The sequence below is a fragment of the Enhydra lutris genome, unplaced genomic scaffold, assembly GCF_002288905.1.
Source record: "Enhydra lutris kenyoni isolate GAN:26980312 unplaced genomic scaffold, ASM228890v2 scaffoldscaffold85, whole genome shotgun sequence".
NCBI lineage: Eukaryota > Metazoa > Chordata > Mammalia > Carnivora > Mustelidae > Enhydra > Enhydra lutris.
Window position 1 is genome coordinate 722,373 of NW_019154169.1, and position 22,657 is coordinate 745,029.

Consider the following 22,657-nt stretch of genomic DNA (forward strand, 5'->3'; position numbering starts at 1 on the left):
GATGGTGGTGACAGTAGTGACAGTGTTGGTGGTTAAGGTGATGATGAGGTGATGGTGATAACAGTGGTCACAGTGGTGGTGGTGAAGGTGATGATGATGTGATAACTATGAAGATGATGATGATGATGGTGAAGGTGATGAAAATGACAATGGTGATGATGGTGGTGATGGTGAAAGTGATGATGATGATGTGATAACTATGATTAAGAAGATGATGATGGGGACAGCGGTGGTGAAGGTGATGACGCTGGTGACAGTGGTGGTAAAGGTGATGATGATGGTGTTGATGATGGTGATGGTGACAGTGATGACAGTGGTGATAGTGGTGGTGGTGAAGGTGATGGATGATGGTGATGGTGATGAAAGTGGTCACAGTGGTGGTAAAGATGATGATGATGATGGTTCTGCCTGACACATCCATGGTCTTCACAACCACCCCATGGGAGGTTGTCCAGATTCCATCCCAGCATCTGTTTGCCTGTTGGGCCAGGAACTCAGACTGGAAGTCTTCTATACCCTGAAAAGATGACCAGGGGTACACTTTGTGAGTATTTTCCTTTCTTGTCTGTTGTGCTCACAATCTGCCTTCAATTCTGGGCTACAGTTTCGACCCAGTCTGCAAAAGCCAGCATGCATTCAACCTTGAGAATTTTGAAATCATCTGAAGTCTTCCAAGAGAGGACACTTTTATTCCTTTTCTTCTTCTAAGTCCTCCAACTCCCATCCCCCAGTGCGGAAGCTACTGGGGACTCTATGGGACCATACATGAAGCTGGTCCAGCAGGGTCCCACTCCCCATCCAAGGCTGCTAAGGCCCTGAATTTGACCCCCATTCCATGCACAAGGGGAAGTTGGTGAGTTCGACCATAATCTCCAGCTCTGCTCTTCTGGTCACACAATCACCATACTCCACGGCCCTATTTGAATATCATCTTTTCATTAATAAATTCAGCAAGGATTTAACTGTTTATGGCCCTGTCTTGTAGCATGGTCTACACATCAGTCAAAACAGAACAGGTCACCCGAACTGCCCTCCTGTTTATCTATTAATCATCTGGCAAATAAACCACTCAGTATCCTGCCCACCTCAGTAATGTTTGTGATGTAATTTGTTTGGATACCCAAATGTCACCAGCGTTGATTGTAAGAGATGAAAAAATGTACTTGCTCAGCATAGCAAGCTCTAGGCCAAAATGTAAGCATGAAATCTCTGGTTTATTTTTGTAATAATGTTTACAGCTGTTTAATGACCCTGAAAAGGTTCAGTAGTCTAGTGTTCTGTATTTCAGAACAGGAGTGTATTATGCTTATAACAATCTTGGTTAAACAGTTTGAGCTACAACAATTAGAAAATAGGATTTAATAAGAAGCCATTGTATTCTAGGTGAAGTTGTCTTAATTACTGCTTACCCAAAGTATAAGAAAGCAAGATGGGTTGTGGGGAAGGGTGGAGGGTCACTTGAGCCTGCAGAAAGAGGGTCCACCTACTACCAGAACTGCATGCCACGAGCCCCACGGTGGTGTTTGGATCCCTTGCTGGGAACCCACATCCCTCCTCTGCCCGGCAGTTGGGAGCGGTAGCACTCGTACTTTTTCCAAGGCAGCGCTTTTACCCACATTGATAAAAAAGGGAATATTTAGTTGTGCTTGGCTAGACAACAATATTTGATTTTTAAAAACCCAGTTGAAATGGTTATTTTGAAAGTCATTTCATTTCCCAACTATTCTTTTTCATGGTATAAGGATAAAACTCGTTCATGCAACTTACTGGCAAGATCTATATTTTTTGGACTATTCATAAGATTACTTTCTTTTTTCTGTGCTAGCAAAATGAAACTGTGTTTTTGTGTAAAATTTATTTAGACTCGTAGCAGCTGGCATTTCTGGTGTCCTGATAGTTTTAAATTTCATTTTCAGTGAAAGATACAATTAGGTTCTCTATTGGAAGAGTTAAGTGAAAACTTTTGTCATTGATATCACAGGAAATAGTTTTGAAGGCAGAAATACAAAATCAAAATAACCATTAGCACCATCAAAGGCAGCTGAATGGCTCACTGTACCTGCAATGATGGGAATGATGAGACAGAATGTATTTTGATAATCTGTGCACCCAATGGTGGGTTCCCTGTGCTGAGAATACGCTGGTATGAAATGCGAAATTGCCCAGCTTGTGGAGAAAACCTCTAGCCTTCCGAAGCTTTCAACTGGGGCCCTGCCCGTGCTCAGATGTAGGGCCCAGGCATTTCCACAGGGTGGTGAGGAAAATACCATAGTGGCTGGGACTCACGCCCACGCCTGGTTCTTTGTCAATATTGACAGTCGCCTTGAGGACCAGCAGTGCCCCACCATGACCCTGGGGAGCGGGCAAGATCAGGACGGGGGTGGAATGTTGGGAGTGTTCCCATGGTGGGGGTGGGGGTTGGTGTACCCGATTCAGCCATTTACAGTGGCCTCTAACTGTCCTGACTTGGCTGCCTTTCTTTCCCCAGGTAGGTAAATTATCTACGCATTGGTTCCTTCCATGAGTCAACCAAGGTGTACTGATCTTCCCAACATGCTTTGGGCTGGAGCCCTGAGCTGAAAGGCTAGGGGCCAGCTGTTCTCAGAGTTTGGGGGTTTGTTTACTTGTTTTTAATTGTACCAAGGGTTTTCCTACCAGGGTGGGAGGGTCCAAGGAGTTACTGTACAGGTTCCTCAGAAGGAATTGTCTTAAGCCCAGGATCATGGCCAGCCCTCTCCTAGGTCCTGGCTTCCTTGTGTGGGTCCCTCAGGTGCTGGGTGTTGGGATAATGAGGCCAGAGCCCAGGCCAGGGAGAGAAGGATAGGTTGGGCACATGGGAGCAAGTGCTCCCTGGAACTGTGAGCAAGGAAGGTGGGGGGTGCTGCATGTGGATTTCATCTACTCAAGCTATCAGGACAGAGGGAGTGTCTTGCCCCAGGAGACCCTGCCCGAGACACCGACAGCCATTCGCTGCAGGGCCTGGGAGGGAAGAGTGTGGTCCCAAAGGGAAGGCAACTCTCCCTATGCTTGCTCCCTGAGGTCTGGGGGGAAAGGAGTAATGCCTCCTTCCATCAGAATGGCGAGCCCCCACAGAGAACCTCACCTCCCTGGCCCCATGAGCTCTTAGGGCTGTGGTGAGATCCAATCCCTTAACAGTGGGATTGATGATCCCTGAGTTTCTCATGGTGTGCATTTGTGTAAGTTTCTAGAGCACTGCTACTTAGGGAATCCCTGCCTTTCCCCCAACACGGACATACTTGTGCACACACATATACACATGTACGCGCGCGCACACACACACACACACACACACTTATGTGCCAAAGCTGTCGTGGTTACTCCTTTGTCTAAACTGTGTGTTCAGCCTCTCTGAGCCTTTTCATTGCTTCCTGTTATATTGGTGACCTTGTCTGTGCTGGCCCCTTGGACCCCAGAGGCCCTCGACGGCAGGTACATAGAAGGGCCCTGGCAAGTATTTACTGAAAGACTGACATAAGGGGTAAATGAATCCCGTATGGGTGAAGTGTCAAGGCTGGAGAAATTGGGGCCGACCCAGATTTTGTGAGTCCCAGGCCGGGCCTGGGGCCAGCTCATCCTGCCTGGGCTGCTTTGGCCCAGGGACAGCACACCAATTACCCTGTGCTCTTTCCAAGAACTCACTCTCCCCTTTCTTGCTCTGAGTCTGGTGACTGGCATTGATTACAACTGACCCATCGCAGTGCCTGCACCTGCTCACGGAATCATGGGGTGTTGGGTCTGACCAAACATTTGAGGGTAATCATCTGGTGAGGCCATTCTTCAAAGTGGGGCTCTGTGCAGGCTTCACCTGGGTTCACTCCAGGGCCAAGAGCTGTAATTCTCAGAGCATCTCCTTGGGAGCCGGCCAGCTCTGCCAAAATTTTGAGTTCTCCTGTGGGTCCCCCAATGAGTGGTCAAGTTCTCAGGGGGGATCGCTGCTCAGTGGAGGTCCAGGCCTGGGATGGTCACCGTGGGCACATATAATAGAAAGAGCTAGTGGTGGGGTTCTCCCTTGGTGGTTTTAGAACCCCTAGGTTCTAGGTCAGCCAGAGACCCTTCCAAATCTGACATTCTGAAAGTGAATGTTCACGGATGTGCAAAAGCTGAGTTTGGGTCACATGAGGTTGGGAGGAGAGTGTTTTTCCTACAGGGCTAGCTTTTTTTTATGGGCTGTGTTTATAGGGGCTCTTCCTTCATTCATCCGTTTGGCCAGAAAATGCTGAACTTACAGTGGGCTAGCTCTGCCCTGGGCCTGGAGGCTGCCACTGTGATCTTGCCCTCATGGAAAAGAAGCACATTTGTAAAAGGTCAACGACAAAACTTTGCCCTAGTGATAAATGTTGTGAAGAAGGAAATAAAGCGATGTGTAAAGAGAGGCTGGGGGTGACAGCCTCCGACAAGGGAAGCATGGTGGTTTTTGTGAGGAGGGGCTATGTGAGCTGAGACCTTGTTGAGGGAACAAGGAGCCAACTGTACCTTTGCACATTCTAGAACATTCTTCCTCCCATCAGCTGAGGCTTCAGCATGGCACCTGAAGACCAGTTCCTTAAAAAAGCTTTCTTGACTGAAAAAAAAAAAAAAAATTGACAGAATAAAAAAATTCTATATCCAAACCTAACTTAAAAATTCCCCATGTTCATTATTTAACAAATTGAGTTGATACTTACCCAGCACGAATGGGGGTGGGGGATGGTCTTCAACTTGACGCCCCTCATCCAGCCTGATTTGTAGTCTCGCCGTATTGCACATTCAGCCTCCTCTCCCTCCTGCTGAATTGGTGCCAGCTCATCAGCAGCAACCTGAAAATAGCCTGTCTTTCTGGATTCATGTCTTCAGAGAAGGCCAACTGGGCAGCCATTGGACGTCGGCCAGCCATGTTGGCTTTGGACTTTCCAAACTTCCCCAGAGCTGTTGGGTGGAATTCTGAGCACTCCCAAGTGGCTTCAGGGTCATGATCCATGTTTGCTTGGGAGAGGAGCCAGCACAGCTGGATGGAGCTTGAAGGTGGAGAAGGAGCTCCAGACAGGGCCCTGGGGACTGTGAGCATCCCTGCATGGGGTCTTCCAGGCTCCAGTCCTGCCCCAGCAACTTCTACACACTGGGCCTGCTCCTTCCTCCTGCTCAGTGGGTGCTGTGAGCCCTGGGGCTGGCCACTCTTGTCCACCATGGTGTCCTAAGCACCAGGGACAGGGCCTGGCATACAGTGGGAACTCAGCAATTTTGATGAATGAATGCAAGAATCTCCATGACAAAGTACTCCTTTCTGACCAGTCTCCAAAATGGACTTTTTTTTTCTTTTTTTTTTAATTTGCATATAGACCGCCATCAGAAACAAGAAGGAAAGATGGCGAATTAGAAGCCTTCTTCTACTGCAAGTGACCGTGTGCCTGTATGTGCATACAAGTGTGTGCAGGGGTCCATGTCATCATTCATGGACATCGCTAGCCCTGCACTGTGGCTGCAGTGTTTCTCTCTCCTGCAAATAAACATTCATGTCTTTTTCTTCTCTCCCTTGCAAGATGGACTCACAGCCCCTGTCCTCTTGCCAAGGAAGCCAGGTCTCCCATTGAAGACCCTCCATGCCAGGCACAGTCTGCCTGGCAGGGGGCCCGGTAGGTAGCAGACACCCCCCGCCCCCCAGGGCTGAATGTGCTTCCTGCACAGTTGAGCTCTGTCCCCACCGGTCCCCCAAGGGAACTGCTTGGCCCAGGAATCAGTCCGGCTGCTCCTAGACCACCTGGCTAGCCAACACATGTAAACATCGGGATGTGCAAAAAACGGTTCCAATGGCAGGAAGCGAATTTGGACTCCTTCAGGTGGGAGACAGACCTGGAAAAGGGAGGACCCAGGCATGGGTTCTTTGCCTTTCAAAGCTGAGCTCCTCGCAAGCTGTGATGGGGAGTGGGGCATGTGCTCCACATTCCTTCCACCCCGCCCCCGAGCAACGTGGCCTTCGCAGGTTTGCGCAGGCTTGGTGGGGGGGAAGAGAGGAGCATTAAAAGCAATTATGCAGACCAGCTTTGAGTGTTAGTGTTTAACAAACAGCTTTGAGTTCTAATTTTCTGCAAAACACATACCGCAGGTACAATTTGTACTCATTACTGTATGTTGGGAAAGTTATTAAAAACACTCAAACTTGGTTGAGACTTCCTATGGCATCATCCCTGGATTTTAATTGGTTTTTATCTAGTTCTATAAAGGATCTCTTTAAACCCAATCAAAGTCCCTGCCTGCGATATCATGCCAGTGGAAAGACAGGGAGAACCCATTAAATGGTGTGAGTCTTCCCCTTCCCCCACCCAAAAATGAACAGCCCGGACGATCCACAAAGATTCCATCACCAGATAATTCATACTTCTTTTGACGGGCACAGTTACCAAATGACAAAATAACAGTGTTTCGTAACATAAGGGTTAAATCTTAATCTCTGAGGTTTGCAAAGCTGCTACTCGCAGTCTCCTTAAAATTTAATATACCTCGTTAATGCTTCCTTGCAAACACTGAAGGATTTTTATGATTATAATCATGTGTTACAGCACCTAGTACTGTTTCTAAGCAGCATACTAATCAGCTTAATGAGATATTACTGCACTTTTTGTTGACTAAAGCAAAATCCCTTTTATTGTTCTAAAGCCTGTCCTTTATTTTTTCCCAAAACATTATCTTGTTTTATTATGTACCAGTAAATATCATACCATTGGGGTTTTTTTGGGGGGGGGGGTGGGAAGGAACCAAATCATAAAATAATCTCTTTCATCTCGGACCGGGGAATGTATTGAACATAGTCACCAGAAACAAAAGTTCCACATGGGTCTCCGGTCTTGAAGGGAAAGTCATTCTGCTCTAAGGCAAACTCTGAACGGAACCAACAGGGGCAGGTGCTACAAGGGGGACAGGAGGAAAAGTTTGACATGTAGACCCTCGATTCGTTATTAGGTGTTTAACGTGGTAAAACATTAATAATTTAAGTGTGAATGAATAATTGCAGTCGGTAAATAGAAAATACAAGGAAGACAATCTATCGCCAAAACAAATTGGAGGAGCAATGCCATATTGCATAATTGGCATTTAATAATTCATCTTCTTATTATTGTTTTTGACTATAATTCCTTAGCATTATTACGTGTAGGTAAGGCATGAAATGCAAATTCCTCCCCAGCTGAGGCCGTGCATCCGCTGCGCCCCGGTACCTGGCACCCATCTGAACTCTCGCTTTATTTTCAGGGATGGAAGAAGCCAGTCTGTGCCTTGGAGTGTCCTCGGCGGCCCCGGAAGCTGAGCCCCACCTGAGCGGCCCTGTCCTCAACGGCCAGTATGCCATGAGTCAAAAGTTGCACCAGATCACCTCCCAGCTCAGCCATGCCTTCCCCGAGCTGCATCCCCGGCCCAACCCGGAAGAGAAGGCCCCCGCGCCCCTCGACGAGAAGGCGCACGTGCCCATGAGCGGCCAGCCCATGGGCAGTCAGATGGCGCTCCTGGCCAACCAGCTGGGCCGGGACGTCGACACCAGCCTCAACGGGCGGGTGGACCTGCAGCAGTTCCTCAACGGGCAGAACCTGGGCATCATGTCCCAGATGAGCGACATCGAGGACGACGCCCGCAAAAACCGCAAGTACCCGTGCCCGCTGTGCGGCAAGCGTTTCCGCTTCAACAGCATCCTCTCCCTGCACATGCGCACTCACACCGGCGAGAAGCCCTTCAAGTGTCCCTACTGCGACCACCGGGCGGCGCAGAAGGGCAACCTCAAGATCCACCTGCGGACCCACAAGCTGGGCAACCTGGGGAAGGGGCGCGGGCGGGTGCGCGAGGAGAACCGCCTGCTGCACGAGCTGGAGGAGCGGGCCATCCTGCGGGACAAGCAGATGAAGAGCAGCCTGCTGCAGCCGCGGCCGGACCTGAAGCCGCTGCCGCACGCGCAGCCCGCCCCGCTGGCCACCTGCAACCTGGCCCTGCCCGCCAACCACAGCGTGCCCGACGCGGCCAACCCGGTGCCCTCGCCCAAGCCGGCCAGCGTGCAGGAGGACGCCGTGGTCCCGGCCGCCGGCTTCCGCTGCACCTTCTGCAAGGGCAAGTTCAAGAAGCGCGAGGAGCTGGACCGCCACATCCGCATCCTGCACAAGCCCTACAAGTGCACGCTGTGCGACTTCGCCGCCTCGCAGGAGGAGGAGCTCATCAGCCACGTGGAGAAGGCCCACATCACCGCCGAGTCGGCGCAGGGCCAGGGACCCAACGGCGGCGGGGAGCAGGCGGCCAACGAGTTCCGCTGCGAGGTGTGCGGCCAGGTATTCAGCCAGGCCTGGTTCCTCAAGGGCCACATGCGGAAGCACAAAGACTCCTTCGAGCACTGCTGCCAGATCTGTGGCCGCCGCTTCAAAGAGCCCTGGTTCCTCAAGAACCACATGAAGGTCCACCTCAACAAGCTGTCCGTGAAGAGCAAGTCCCCCAGCGACCCGGAGGTGCCCGTGCCCATGGGTGGCATGTCCCAGGAGGCCCACGCCAACCTGTACTCCAGGTACCTGTCCTGCCTTCAGAGCGGCTTCATGGCCCCGGACAAGACCAGCCTGAGCGAGCCCAGCCAGCTCTACGGCAAAGGGGAGCTGCCCATGAAGGAGCGGGAGGTCCTGGGCAAGCTGCTGTCGCCCATCTCCGGCATGGCCCACGGGGTTCCCGAGGGCGACAAGCACTCCCTCCTGGGGTGCCTCAACCTTGTGCCGCCGCTCAAGTCCAGCTGCATCGAGCGGCTGCAGGCGGCTGCCAAAGCGGCCGAGATGGACCCCGTGAACAGCTACCAGGCTTGGCAACTCATGGCCAGGGGCATGGCCATGGAACATGGTTTCTTGTCTAAAGATCATCAGCTACAACGCAACCACGAAGACACTTTGGCAAACGCCGGAGTGATGTTCGATAAGGAGAAGCGGGAGTACGTGTTAGTGGGAGCAGATGGCTCCAAGCAGAAAATGCCTGCTGATTTGGTTCACAGCACTAAAGTGGGCAATCAGAGAGACCTGCCAAATAAGCTCGACCCTCTAGAAGGCAGTCGGGATTTTTTGTCGCACGGGCTGAACCAGGCGCTCGACTATAACCTGCAGGGGCCCGGGAGCATGAAGGAGAAGCCCACAGAGTGCCCCGACTGCGGCCGGGTGTTCCGCACCTACCATCAGGTGGTCGTGCACTCCCGCGTCCATAAGCGGGACCGCAAGGGCGACGAGGACGGGCTGCACGTGGGTCTGGATGAGCGGCGCGGCTCGGGCAGTGACCAGGAGTCCCAGTCGGTGAGCCGCTCCACCACGCCGGGCTCCTCCAACGTCACCGAGGAGAGCGGGGCCGGCGGCGGGCTCTCCCAGACCGGGAGTGCCCAGGAGGACAGCCCGCACCCCTCCTCGCCGTCCTCCTCAGGTAGGCTGCCAGGGAAGATGGGGGACGAGCGGCTGGTGCCCGGGGCCCACCCCGTCTGGGGGCCCTGGCTCCACGCAGGCCTCGGGGAGGGGAAGGGCCTTCGCTGCTCTTCTAAGCCAGTCCTGAGCTCCCTGTGGCTTGCTGGCCTCTGCGGACCTTGCCTTTCTGCCCTGCCTCAAGGGAAGGCTAGCATTTCGAGTCGTTGGCCTTCCCTTGAACACTGGCTGCCCAGAAGGAGAGCTGTTCCTCCTGTGTGGTAGACATGGCCAGCTGGTACGCTGGCCAACAGGCAGAGCCTGGCCTGCCCCAGCAGTGGGCTGCCCGGTCCTGTTTTATGCCCCAGCCCCTACCCCCAATCCGTCATCACCTCGTCTCTGGAACCTGGGAGCTGGCATCTTAGCTCCATCCACGGATGTGAAGGTGTAAGTTCAGACCCTCACTGTCTTTCCCCCTGAGTATGTTCCCACAGTTGTCTCACTCGGGCACCCTGATCTCCCTCCCCAGGCCAAACCTGTCTCCCGTCCCCTTCCAAAATTCCAGCATGGCTCACCTGTCAGGCCCCTGTAGCCTGAAGAACCACACCACTCACCTCTGATGGTTTGGAAAAACACAGAGGTTTGAAACACAGACGCACGACAGCGTGTCTTAAATTGTACTGTGTTACACGGGCGATACAGCTTTGGGGTCTAAAATAGCAAAGCAGAAAATCTGTCATCAAAATGTCTGTGAAACGTTGAAGCTTCCTCCCCGGTTTGGGGGAAAGGAAAAAAAAAAAAAAAAGGCCCCCAAAACAACAACAACAAAAAAAGCCCACTACCCTAAGACAGCTAAATTAAAATCACTACCTAACAGCAGGTAAGCTGGTTACCCGCCTCCGTATTTTCAAAGTCCCTTTCTAATGGATGGTAAATTGAAAGTTATATCTCTAGCCTTTTATAAAGAAAGCATCTCGCTAATACTGTAATCATTCTGCAGCCTAACAACAGAGGAAATCACGCCATAACAAATACCCTGTTACTAATGGCAACATTGATTTCTGCAATCAGCCATTAAGTCTAGAAAATGAAAGACAGTTTGAGGCACCTCAAGGCACCGCGTTGCCCACTGTTAAAGGCGTGGCGGCACACCGTCGAGGGTCGTTTTGGTGAAGTTTTTTTTCTTTCTTTTTTCCTTTTTTCCCTTCTGGGTTCCGAGAAATATTCCAGTATCGGGAGCATTTAGCTGCTGTAGTTAGTAAGTAGATGTCACTTGAGTTTTGCTGTCATTGGCACGCTTCAGCACCCCCCACCCCCACACCCCACCCCTGTTCTTGCAGGACAAAATTAGTATTAAAATAAAGTGTGAGTCTGCGGGCTTGTTACAAACCAGTAAAGAGTGGTTAAAGCACGTAAATCTGAGCTGCACATTCCAGAGATTCCGATAGCTCTTAATGCTGCTGTTTAAATACCCATGAAACACACTGTCTACTCCTGAAGTCCTGGGCTCCCTTGCGATTTATTTCTGGAGGGGCCCCCTGGCAGAGTCTGACCAGGACCTTGAGGAGCGTGGAGGGGTGAGGTCCCCGGCGCACCGAGTGACTGCTGCACGGAACGTACAAGGTGCCAGGGAAGGGTGTGCGAGTTTCCCAGCCTGACATCAGGAACTCCAGAAAAAAACGGATCTCTCATGCCGAGGCAGCCAAGTGTCAGACGGACCCCCATCAGGAGGGACGCTTTCCGCCCTCCTAGGGAGAGGGCCCGCGTTCTGGGGAGCATCGTCTCACTGTGTCTGGATCCGGGGCCTTTAAGGGGGCAGAAAGCAGAGGGCAGACTGGCTCCCCTAAGTTTTTGGAGTGACATGGAGTTAACATTGACAGATTTTCATCCCTCTTCCAGACCTGCTGAAACGAAAAGGTCTCTGCAGAATATTCCGGCACCAAATGTTCGGCTTTATTAATGACGTGTTTGCCATGGTTTTCCCACCTTCTGGCCAAGTGATAGCCTCATGCTATTCTATCTCTGTAGTTTCCCTATCTGTCCATACTCGGTTGAAAAAACCCATTTTGCTTAAAAGAACCAACCGGGCTTACAACTCAAAGGAGAATTATTCTTGAGTTGTGGTTATCTTCTCACTTTTATTTCCCTCATTGAAGTATTTTACAATTATGAATACCGATTCTTTCCTTTCTGGTTGACTTCTTTGTTTTCTTCATATTCAAATTAGACCCTTTCATAATTTTCCCACTAAGTAGGAAAATTGATGGCATACCAATAGGCAGGCCAAATCAGCCGCACGCCTGGGGCATTCAGGTTTTCCTGGGATTAGGACCCTTAACCAAATCTGGTTAGTCTTCCCTCTGATTTCTAACAAGTATGACTTGTATAAAGTGCGATTAAAATAAGCATTTACATAAAAATCTTGACACAATAGGCATTTTTCTTATTACCTGTTAGAGAGAAACCTGCAAGGTGAAGGGGGAAAAAAAAATCTTTAAGCCCTTAAGTAAAGAAAGGAGTACTTATTAAGGCTTTTATTAAGAAATAACCGCAAAACACGGTTTTACAAATTTCTCAGACTGCATTACAATGTCGCAAAACTTAATTTGCATCACTTGATTCTTTTTTTGTTGAAAACTGGGTCAGTAGGGCCTGAGAAACTATTTTTTCAGATCTTAACCAGTGAATTCTTCTTTATAAATCGCTGCTCTTAACATGATAGTAGTTCTGAATTCATCATAAAAAACCTTTTTACAGAGAGCCTCTTAGAACAGATCTCCAGAAGAAGGCTTACAATGAGTAGCAGAGACGTCCTTTGTTATCTGATGTAATTCTTTGCAAAGGAGGATTGGGAACGGAGTGGCTGTTTAAAAATGTCTTGCTCAGACCGAGACGAAGAAGGGGTCAAGTTTGCAATCAAACAGTTACTACCGAGATGGGCGACTGTCACTGGCTAGGCTAATGTGGGATGCAGCTGTCTGTTATGTGAGCAAAAGAATGTTTGAATCAGTGAACATGTGAAAGTGATTCCAGTGAACCAGAAAATGTGTTTGTTCTTTGGCTCTCCAGACTGCTGAGAACGGAGCTTAAGATCAACCGCGAAAACTAGGACCTTTGACAAATTGAGAGGTCATATTTTCTAACAGAAAATGGACAAAACCAGTCACATGGGTCACTTCCCCATCTTTCCCCTTTGTTTTATTTTTGTTGTTGTTGTTTGTTGTTTGTTGTCGATTTGACTTCCCGATAATTTTACACCATCGGCGATGTCATTTCTGCCTCCATGGACGACGCAAAGGGAAACTATTTGGAAAGCAGCAGCTTATAAATTTTACTCTTTTATGACATTTAGAAAGCGGGGTGGCTGTTTTGACGCTCCTTCATTTTCTGGCTCGCGTGCAAACGCTCCGATGGCATTAATCTCTGCATCTCTCCCCAAAACCTCAATGGAGACTGTGCTCAGATTGGAGCTTTACTCTGAGCCAGAGGACGACCAAAGTTCTGTTTCTTTAGGTTTTGCCTTGGAAATCACGCTCAGAATAATTAAAACTTAATGTACTAAGAAACGATACTGTTCATTATATCCAACAGGGTACTTACCTTCTGCATTCCCCATAATTTTGGAGAGGGGCTAATTGAAGTGTTGACGGTGGGAAGGGGGTAATTGAATGCGTTGACCCTCTGTTCATTAAATAAAGTCGGCTAAGTTACGTGATCAATGGAAAGTCAGGGAGAGATGCAAGGATGAAAACAGCGTTAACCCCTACTACTTCTGGTATAATATTTTGAGATGGTCAAGGCTTATTTGATCAGCTGGGCTGGAAGCCTTGTGGGGTCTTCTTTTGTTGCCTGAGCTGCATTCCTGAAATGCTGGGTCTCCAATCCTGCATAGGTCCATTGCCCAAGGCATCAAAGGCCTTTATCCTGGGCTCCCTTGCACTTACATTGGGCGTCTAGTGATATGATAGATTTTCTTTCTTTTCCACCTCTTTTTCTGATGTGGTTCCTCCTCCCTGCCCCCATCCGCGATAACCACTGCCTGCTCCACCAACAAATCTGGGCACCCCAAAGAAGCGGGGCGGGGGGGGGGAGAAAAAGAAAAAGAAAAAATTTAAGTCTGAGGATTAAGATCTTCATTTTTTTTTTTTTTTGCTTGTGCATTCCAATTGTTCTTAAAATATTTGGCAATGTCAATTAGTAACTGAGCAGAGTTAGCTGATGAACACAATTTTCCAGTAGACTGAGCACCCTATTGTTGCCGAGCGAACAGCAGATTTCTGAGGTCATTATCATTCGCTGGTTGCTTGGCCCAGCTGCTTCCTGCTGCAAAAGCCAAACTTTATACTGGAGCTCGGGGATGGCGTGCAGCAACAGGGGGCTGGGAGGGGGAAGAGGGGAGCTGGCTGCAGAGCCGAAGACAGTCATTATCAGCAGAGGAAAGAGAAAGTAAAAGTTTCCAGGCAATTCCAGGAAAACTGCCCTATCAGGCTTCTTCCTCCTGTTCCTCTCCAAGCACCTTCAGCCTCCAGGCAGGGAATTCAAAGGACCAGGGACGCCCCGTGGGCATTGTGGCAACTAATCTCTTCGCTGAGTTTAGAACTTTGGAAAACAATAATCCCATTTACAAATTTACTTAAAAATTGTTAACCCAGTCTGTGGCATCTGAGCGATCCTTCCTAGATAGACACCTTCATTTTTATTAAAAACAGGAAAAAAGGAAGAAAAGAAAAGTCCCTTTTCAAAGATGGAATGACTTTCTTGAAATTAGCAAACTTGAGGATGACAAACAGGGAACATTATATCATTTTCCAGAGGGACCTTTTGAGCAGATAATAGTCTGAAATTCCTTGTAAAGTCAAATTTAATGTGGAAGGCTCCCCCTGCCCTTTCCAGCTTCCTTTTTCTCCTGCTCCCCTCCCTCGCCCACCCCCTAATTTGGGAGCTGGTTCAGTGAGATGAAAAGCTGCACTTTTTTAAAGCTCAGCTGTTAAAACTGAGCGCCATATGCAGCCCTTCCATCCCCGATGTGGAAGCGTGTGCGGGCGGCCGCCGTGTTGGTGGAGATTTACGGAGGCTTGGCTGCGTGTGCCGAAGCTGTCCCCGGGCGGACGCTGGGGGCCCTTCCTGCGTGCGCAGTGGCCCCCCACCTGGGCTAATGTGCCAGCCAGACTTGGGCTGACTCCTGGCAGGTGTCGGACGGGCCAGAGGTCAGAGGGCTGGAGGTCAGAGGGCCGGGTGGCCTCCTTCTGGTCCCTCACCTTTCTGCTGGGTCTGGGCACTGAGCGGGGACGGGGATTCAGACGATTCTCCTCCTGATCTATGTTTCCCCTTCGCTGCGTGCACTTTGAGTATCTTGTGTCCAGGAGCAATGCTGTGGGGACACTCGGTCCCACTCTGGGGCTTTTCCTGCCTCTCTCACCCCCCCCCCCATGCACGGAGCTATAAATCCCACTTCCACAGGGCTGCCCGATGGCGCTGTCACTTAGCATTTCAGAAAGAGAGAAATTGCACTGGCTCTAAAAATCTTCACATTGGGAGTGTGATATAAAAGATGTGTGACATAAAATCCCGGAAGCAAAGCCTCTTCAACAATCGGGTGCATTCCCAGGACGGACACCGTTTTGTGTGGGAGGATCTGACTCCTGGCCCCAGGGTCCCTCAGGCCCCTCCCCTGTTGGCAGCTCACCACCTCAACTTGCCCATCCTCGTGGTGGGCACCGCGGGGCCAGGCTTCCCCCACGGCCCGAGGGCTCCACGGGGTGCTGCGTTCCCACCCAGCGCTCCGAGAGGTCCAGGGTGCTCACTGGGCGTCTCTTCTGTGACACATGTTAACTCGAGGAACATATGCATTGATTTAATTCTAAATTTGATGGTAATAAGAAAAACAGATTCGCTGAGGACAGGTTGCAACAAGGCAAAGAACTAAGCAGGCGGCTTTCAAAATAGAGCGTGAAGCATTAGCTGCGTGATTCCCATTGATTGGAACGGGAGGTTCCAGGCCTGGGTTCTGGCCACCACCTTGGATGTGTTGGGGCTGGGATGGGCAGTGTGACTTAGAGACGGCCACGCGTGGCCAGAAGCAGGCAGGGGTCATGAGATTCTAGGAGCCACCTTGCCTTACATCTCAGCCATTTCCTGTGTCCACGCTCCTCAGAGAGAAGATTCTGGAAGGGGCCCCTGATATCTCGGGTGGGTGGAGTCAGGGGCAAGCTACAACAAGTCTCCCATTTTACTGGGTCTCAAGATGCCACTGGGCTCAAGAGAGAGACCACTGGGATGCGTGGAGCTCCTGAGAGGGAGGGCAGAGGGAATCCTGGGGAAATATCTGTTGGGAGCACGCTGCCGCGTTCTGAGCCTGTGAGGTCAGAGTGGGAGTGAGCAGCTGACTCCTTTAACTGCCGGACTGCTTTGGGGCCTTGATGGTAGGGGTGGAGAAACACCTGCAGAGATCAGGAGATTGGATTTGTGCAGACATCCCAAATTCGTGATGACTGGGCTGGGACCTTTGCCATCTGCTCCCCTTGGGCTTGCTTACTGCCTTTCTGGGTTTGTCACGTCCCTATGCCTCCCTGTCCTCAGTCAGCATCTGACAGCTCCCTGCACTTTTGCAGAGGAAAAAGTGAGGGAGGAGGAGGGGGTGCAGAGAGGAAATGGGGCTCTCCAGCAGGGTGCGGGGCAGGTGGTGGGGGGCTCTCTGTTCTCCCCAGGAAGTGAGCCTCGCAGCAGCTGAAAGGAGCCTTGGGTCTCCCTTGCCTCTTCCTGGCAGGACAGGGCTACGGCAACATTTACTTAAGCTGTGGAGTTTGGCACTGCCGCCGCCAGGCGCCATCTGGAAAGCCCTTCTCAGAAAGCCGTGGACCCTCCCAGAAGAGCTCAGGGGAGCGGGACTTGGGCAGAGCTTTGGGGCTTTTTTTTTTTTTTTTTTCCCTTCTTCTCAGGCAGAACCTGAACATGGAGGCACCTGAGCAGGGCACAGGGGCTGGGGTCCTCTGGAAGCCGCGTGGCAGACCAAGGTCCTCTCCGCGGGCTCTCTGCACTCAAGTCCTGAGCCAGATCTGGTTTAGCTTTTCTTTGTCGGGAATGCACTCGATTTCCTGGGGTGGTGTTTCCATTTATGTATTTTGTATTGTGTTCCGCTTAGTGTTTTCACCTGAGTCCTGGTATGTGCTGAGTACAAAGGTGTGGAGCGGGCCAGGGCGGTTCTGGTTAGTTACTGATACTACCCTGTAATAACAGGCCTTGTTCACAGAACATAAGAAACGAATGTTGTGCCTCTCAGCTCTGCTGGGGAGACAGGACTGAGAACCCGAGGCTTGGCTTGGGACAAACAGGGCCCAGCTAAGCACAGAGATTTGCCACCATCCTTTCCCTGATCCACATCTTCAAAAACAGCTGCTGAGCCCCAAAACAATGCGTGTCTGAACACTCCCGACAGCTACCTGATGGGTGGGCCGAGGCACAAAGGGAGTTGTGCTGAACGCCGGTGGGATTCATGGGATCAGTTTTGTTTTCTTCTCCCGCTGAGGGAAAGGGGTCCAGGGCCTAGCTTCTTAGGGGACCCATCTCCTTGTTGCCGTGAGCCTTGGGATTTTGTGGGACACGTGACATGTGTCGGAGAGAAGCGTGAGGCACAGCACAAGCTGACTCCTTGGCTGGGTTGCCCACTACACCACTGTGGAGGGGCGGGGTGGCCCGCCAGGTGCTGGAAGGAGGACACGGGTGGCAGGTGGGCTTGGCTCTCAATACCTGGTCTCTTGCTTCCTAAGACTGGGTTCAGTTTTCAGCTCTTCCTGGGAGGTGGGGTACGCCTTTGGGAAACTTTCCTATGTTTTACCCTGGGCCTTGGGTCCAGAACATTCTACAGAGGAATCCAGTCTTTCTCTGGTGGAAGCAGAATTGTTGGACTGGAATTTGGGTGGTCACCAGTTTTGTCTTCTTGTCTGACCTCAGCTCCAAAGCCATTGGATGTGTGATGAAACAGGACCCCACCACGAAGCTCTCTTCTCATTAAAGTAATGCCCCAGAACTCTACTGGGTGATTGTCATCCGTGCTTTCTGGACACCCTCGGTTGTCTTCAATCATCTTGAGAGGCATTTTGGAGTATTTCCAGCTTGCTTATGTTTAGTTTAGTTCAACATGAAATATATGCGGCGGTTGTTTCCTTGAAGACCGAGACAGATTTGTGTGTCTCTTTGCTGCTAAATATGTTCTGTTGAATTCGTTGCTAAAATAGGTGTTTTAATATTTTTTAAAGTAATTGGCCCTGAAAAATCGAAGTGATCCCTTAGCAAAGCTGAGGTCTGACATAAAATAATTGCTATTACGGGAGACAGGCTGGCAGGGTTGGGGCCCATCTCAGCTGGGGCCTGACCCTCTCCGAAAAATCCCTTACAGGTGACCTTCAAACCCTTTCCACTTGGCATCCGCCAAGAGGGATGCTTCCTGACTTCTTTGTTGTTATTGCTGTCAGCCAATGACATTTTTGTCTTTTTACTCGTCTTGGGTATTTAGAAAATACGAATAAATAAAAATAAAAATAACTTTTAAATATGCATGCTCACCACCACTCGGAGATAATTAGCACATCCTTTTCCAGTCCCGCCGTGGACCAGAGAGATGAATTTAGCCAGATAAGATCAAACAGCACATAATTCTGTATGCTATAGTTTTTACTTAAGCATATACCGTTTATTGTTGGTATATGCTTGAATATTCTACACAAGGGTCAGCAAACTTTTTTTGTCCAGGACCAGATAATAAATATTTTAGGTGCTGCTGGTCACGTGGTCTCTGTTTCAACTCCTCACCTCTGTCATCAATGGAAGTGTGTAATAGTCTTCCAATAAGACTTTATTTACAAAATCGAGTAACAGGTGGGTTTGGCCCATGAGCTGCCCTTGGCAGACTCCTGTTCAGCACAATAGCTGTGCTTTTTTTTTTTTTTAAAGCTTCATACAAGTAATATGTTTTTTCAGAAAATACTAGAAATATAGAGAAGCAAAGGGAAAAAAATTGACATCTGTAAAATGGTTGAGGCAGTCTCCTCCCTGCAGAGTGTAATAGGACGTGCTTCCATTCTGTTTTTCCTGCACCCAATCTTTCTGATCCTCTGCACAAGTATTTTCTGAGGAAGCTCCCCGGAGCGGACTCCCTGGTCACAGGCGGGCCACCCTGGGGCTGCAGGTGTGTATTACGGAGGCGCTACCTCCTGAGGCCATCTCTTCCTGTAGTTTTTAACCGGGAAAATGTTCCTCCCAGGGTTCTGCTGAGATCTGTCTCCCTGAGGCTAGTCACCAGGCTTCTCTCCGGCTCATCTGTGCATCAAATACTCATTGGTTCGTGCGTTCATTCATTCATTCATTCTTTCATTCAAGGACAAAATGCTTATGCAGTGGGTTCTGAACCGAGCAATGTGTCAGGTCCTAGGGATGCAAAGGTGAGTAGGGACATACCTGGGCATCCAGAGGTGCAGACCCCGGGCGCCCAGGGCATGCCATTAAGCAGAGTGAGACAGATCCATGCGGGGTCCCACTCCCTAGCCTGGAGGAACACTGATTCACCTGGGAGCCCACATTTGCTCCCGAGGGACCTAGGGAGGGTGAAGGGACCTCCTTTGTCACCTAAGTGAGTCCTTTGGCAGGCCACGCTTTCCCTCTCCAGGATCTGGCTGATCCAAGGCCTTTTAGGGGAAACAGATGCCCCAGCTCAGCCCCTAGGGTGTTGCTGTGAGCTAGAGTTGGAATCACTTTCTTGCTGCAGAAGAGGCTCAGTAGGGAAGTCCAGGGGGTGCTTGTGAGGAAGACCTCCCCTCCTCCCCCCTGAGCAGGGAAGAGGCAAGAGGAGAACTGGAGGATTTTGTAGCTTTGCTGCAGGGCTGTTGGGTAGCCCCCTGCACTCCCCAGGTGGCCCAGAGCAGGGAAGGGAGCAGCAGGGTTTCGGGGTAGGCTCCATGTGCTGTGGGTGACAGGCCCAAGTCAAGTGTCAGGTGGCCTGGGGCCTCCCAACTCACCTGACATCAGAACTGCCCACTCCTTCCCCACAGGGATCAGGTGAGTCATGTGGGGGGCTCTACCCCCTCATATGCCCAAACGCCCACCCTTGACAGCATGAGTATAGAATAATGGGCAGTGTAGACAGAGTCGTTTTTCTGGTTGGGTATTGGGACATGAACTCAGAGCCACGGTGATATTGGGGGAAATAATTTTCCCTAGTACACATCAGACTTTAGCACCCCTTTATTTTCTGTGAAATAAAACCTCATAAGCCTGGTTATTAACCCAGAGACAATTGTATCTTCTAATGTTTAAGAAAGGGCTCAGAGCAGACCACACACACTTCAGCAGCACCTGCCCCCCACTCGCCCCCACATCTTCAGCTTTCAACCAATAGTTGGACTATGTGAGCAGCTCACTCCTCTTCCCTGAGCCCAGGGTTTTTCATCCACATGGCTGGAGTGGAGTGGAGTGGGGAAGTCTAGAAGGCTCTGAGGCTCCCTTCATCTCCTCTGTCTCCTCCTATTGTCTCCCCTCCCTTCCCAAACCTTTCCATGACCCAAGGGTAACTTTCAACGATCTCATCCACTGTTCCCTAAGTCGAGGGAAGTTCACAGTCTGAGGATTTGGTGGATTTCTTGTTGCTATTTGTGTCTGCGCCTCGAGCAGGGGGCGAGGCCACATCATACCTGCAGGGCCGGGGGGGGTCTGGTGAGACCCTCATTTATTTCCCTTCTGGCCAGGTGCCTTCCCACTTGCTATCCCTGTCTGAGAGCCTACAGGCCATGGAGATAGCCAGTGCTGCTACTGGGAGGGCACCGCCAGGGTCCATCATCCAGTGCGGCCAGCCGAAGGCTCGCTTTTCCATTCCTCCCCGTGGGCACGGCAGAGGACTTTGGGGCTGGCCCTTAGGAGCTGTGTGGCTTGGCGAGGGCCACTCAGCCTCTCTGTGCCTCAGTGTCCGTGATGCATGTATCTTTCTATAAAAAGCTTAGCACAGTCCCTGGCACAAGGACATGCTCACTAAAGTGGCCTGTTATTAGGATTCTTTCTGCACTATGCAGTACAAAAATAAGTGGGTAAAAAATGAGAAACTTGGCCAGTGGCTTGTGCTAGAGGTCACAAAGCACCGAAGGGCCAGCCTCGATGATTTAGTTTCTAGCTGGCATTTGCCAGGGTCCTGAATGAAGCAGTGGGATTAGTTGGGCTTGTCCCGCCATTTCCATTGGAGGATGGTTGGGGCCCTTCTAACACTGCCCTGGGAAGGCAGCTCCCTTCCTTCACACAGGATGCTGACAAGTGATCCTTTCTCTGTCCAATTTCCTCACATATTTTGTTGCCGCAAAATAATCCCAATTCAAACTGTCTTTACAACTATAACTACAGAGATTCAGTGGTTCAAGTCACTGAAAGATCTGGGGACTGGTCTGTGATGCAGACTTAGCCAGTGGTGTTCCCAAGATTTCCTCTTCTCCTAGTGGCAAAAAGGCTGCTGCAACTGAGACCTCACATCCCCATACCATGCTCTCAAAGGAGCACTCTCCTCTGGAGGCCCAGCAACTATCCCCTTGCATTTTGTTATATCTTAGTGTATTATTATGCCCATTTCTGAATCAGTCCCTGTGGCCAGGGGACTGGGATGCCCCTGCTTATGTTAAGCAGGACTCACCTCTGGGTGGGGGATGGGGGATCTCATCCAGGCCAGTAGCTGTGAATGGGAAAGACAAGTTTTTCCCATAGAGATTCAGATGAAAGGAAGCCTAGAGGCTGAGCAGCACAACTGTCCAAAATGTCACAGCTCTGAGGTCCTGCCAGCAGTGGAAGCATTTGTCATCTTGTTTGGGACATCTAGAGACACGTCCTGGCCTCCCAAGGCCAGGTGGCTAAGGGCCTGTCCAAGGCTACCTCGCCCCTTCGCCCAGGACTTTCCGGGATAGGACCGCGCTGGGCAGGAGAACTGTTCATTGGTGATTGTCTGCAGGTGCCTGTTTCTGTTTCTTCTCTTCTTGTACTACGGAGCTTCGTCTGAGCCTGGCAACGAAGACCACTGCCTCCCAGAGTCTTCCTATATGTCCCCGGCATGTCTTCCTGTATGTCCCCTGTGTGCCCAGGCCTGGTTCCCGGGCACACCAGTGGCAGGAGGACGGGCTGGTAAGGAAGAAAAGGTGAGATTTCTTGCTGCAGAGGAGAAGGTGGCGTGGCTTTGGGGGCAGCACCTACAGCAGAGAGCAGGGAGAGCACAGAGCAGCATGGTTGCCTGCACTGGTCCTGGCACGGAGTGGCTTTCCCAGACGAAGGGGAGCAGCCTGGTCCTTTCCTCCCACAACTTCCACCTCTGCTGCCCACTCCGCAGGTAGAGACATGGTGATCATGCAAAAACGTGTACATGTCTTAGGTCTGAGAGGACAAGCTGGGAGAGGAAACGGCAGGTGCCTGCTGACTGTTCCCCGCCCCCACCCCGCCCCAAAAAGGGCCGGGCCTCACTATCCCCATTCTTAGGTTGAACAGAAGGAGATTTACACCAACCCTGGGCCGTGGTTTCCATTGTTCCATGGAAGGCACTGCCGGGACCTGGCCCTCCCAGAGCCCGCGGTCTGGCCGGGGAGAGCATGCTATCCAACGAGTAAACTGAGGCATGGGGAGGCTCTATCGAGTTAAGAAGGGGCCAAGTGGGGGACCTGGGATTGAAGCCCACCTCTGTCTGACCCTCGCCTTTTAATTCCTCTGTTGGGTCCGAACATGGGATGAATGGCATGGATGGCAGAGGTCCTGCTCACCTGCCCCATCTCTAGCTCTAGTTAAATCAGGCTCTGGGGAACACAGACTTGACTTCTTCCTTCTGGCTCAGCGCTGGCCCAGCCCTGCCGAGGAGTGACCGGGGGCCCACCCCAAGCTCCACACAGACACTTGAAGTCATCCCTAAGTCTCTGGTTTCCGATTATCCTGCTCCTCCCCCGCTTATCAAGGTCATACGCACCACAGGTCACCCGTGTCTTCAGAACATGTCCTCAGGATGCCCCTAGAGGCCCATGGTGGAGAGAATGAGGCCCCAGTAACATGGCCTGGTGATGGGGACCCAGTTCGGACTTAGCAGATCTTGTTCTTGGCCTGTGGGAGCTTGCCTGGGTCTCAGTTTCCCCTATCCTTCCAAACACTAAGCTGCTCTGCCAGCATCATTTACATGCCCTGCTTTGCAGGCTGGCACGGGAAGGGGGTGTTGTATGGGTGGGGGCACACAGGACAGGACAGAGAGCGCAGGCAGAGGCCCACTGCTG

General features: G+C 50.9%; 1 protein-coding gene across 1 annotated transcript in view; it reads left to right on the top strand.

Moving 5' to 3' along the window:
• Positions 1-22,657, top strand: part of LOC111161537 (zinc finger protein 536) — a 309,236-nt gene that overhangs the window by 72,877 nt on the left and 213,702 nt on the right. Inside the window, exon 2 of the mRNA XM_022525266.1 lies at positions 7,243-9,414. Within this exon, the coding sequence (XP_022380974.1) occupies positions 7,245-9,414 (2,170 nt within the window). The 5' untranslated portion in view covers positions 7,243-7,244. The remainder of the gene's footprint in view (positions 1-7,242; positions 9,415-22,657) is intronic.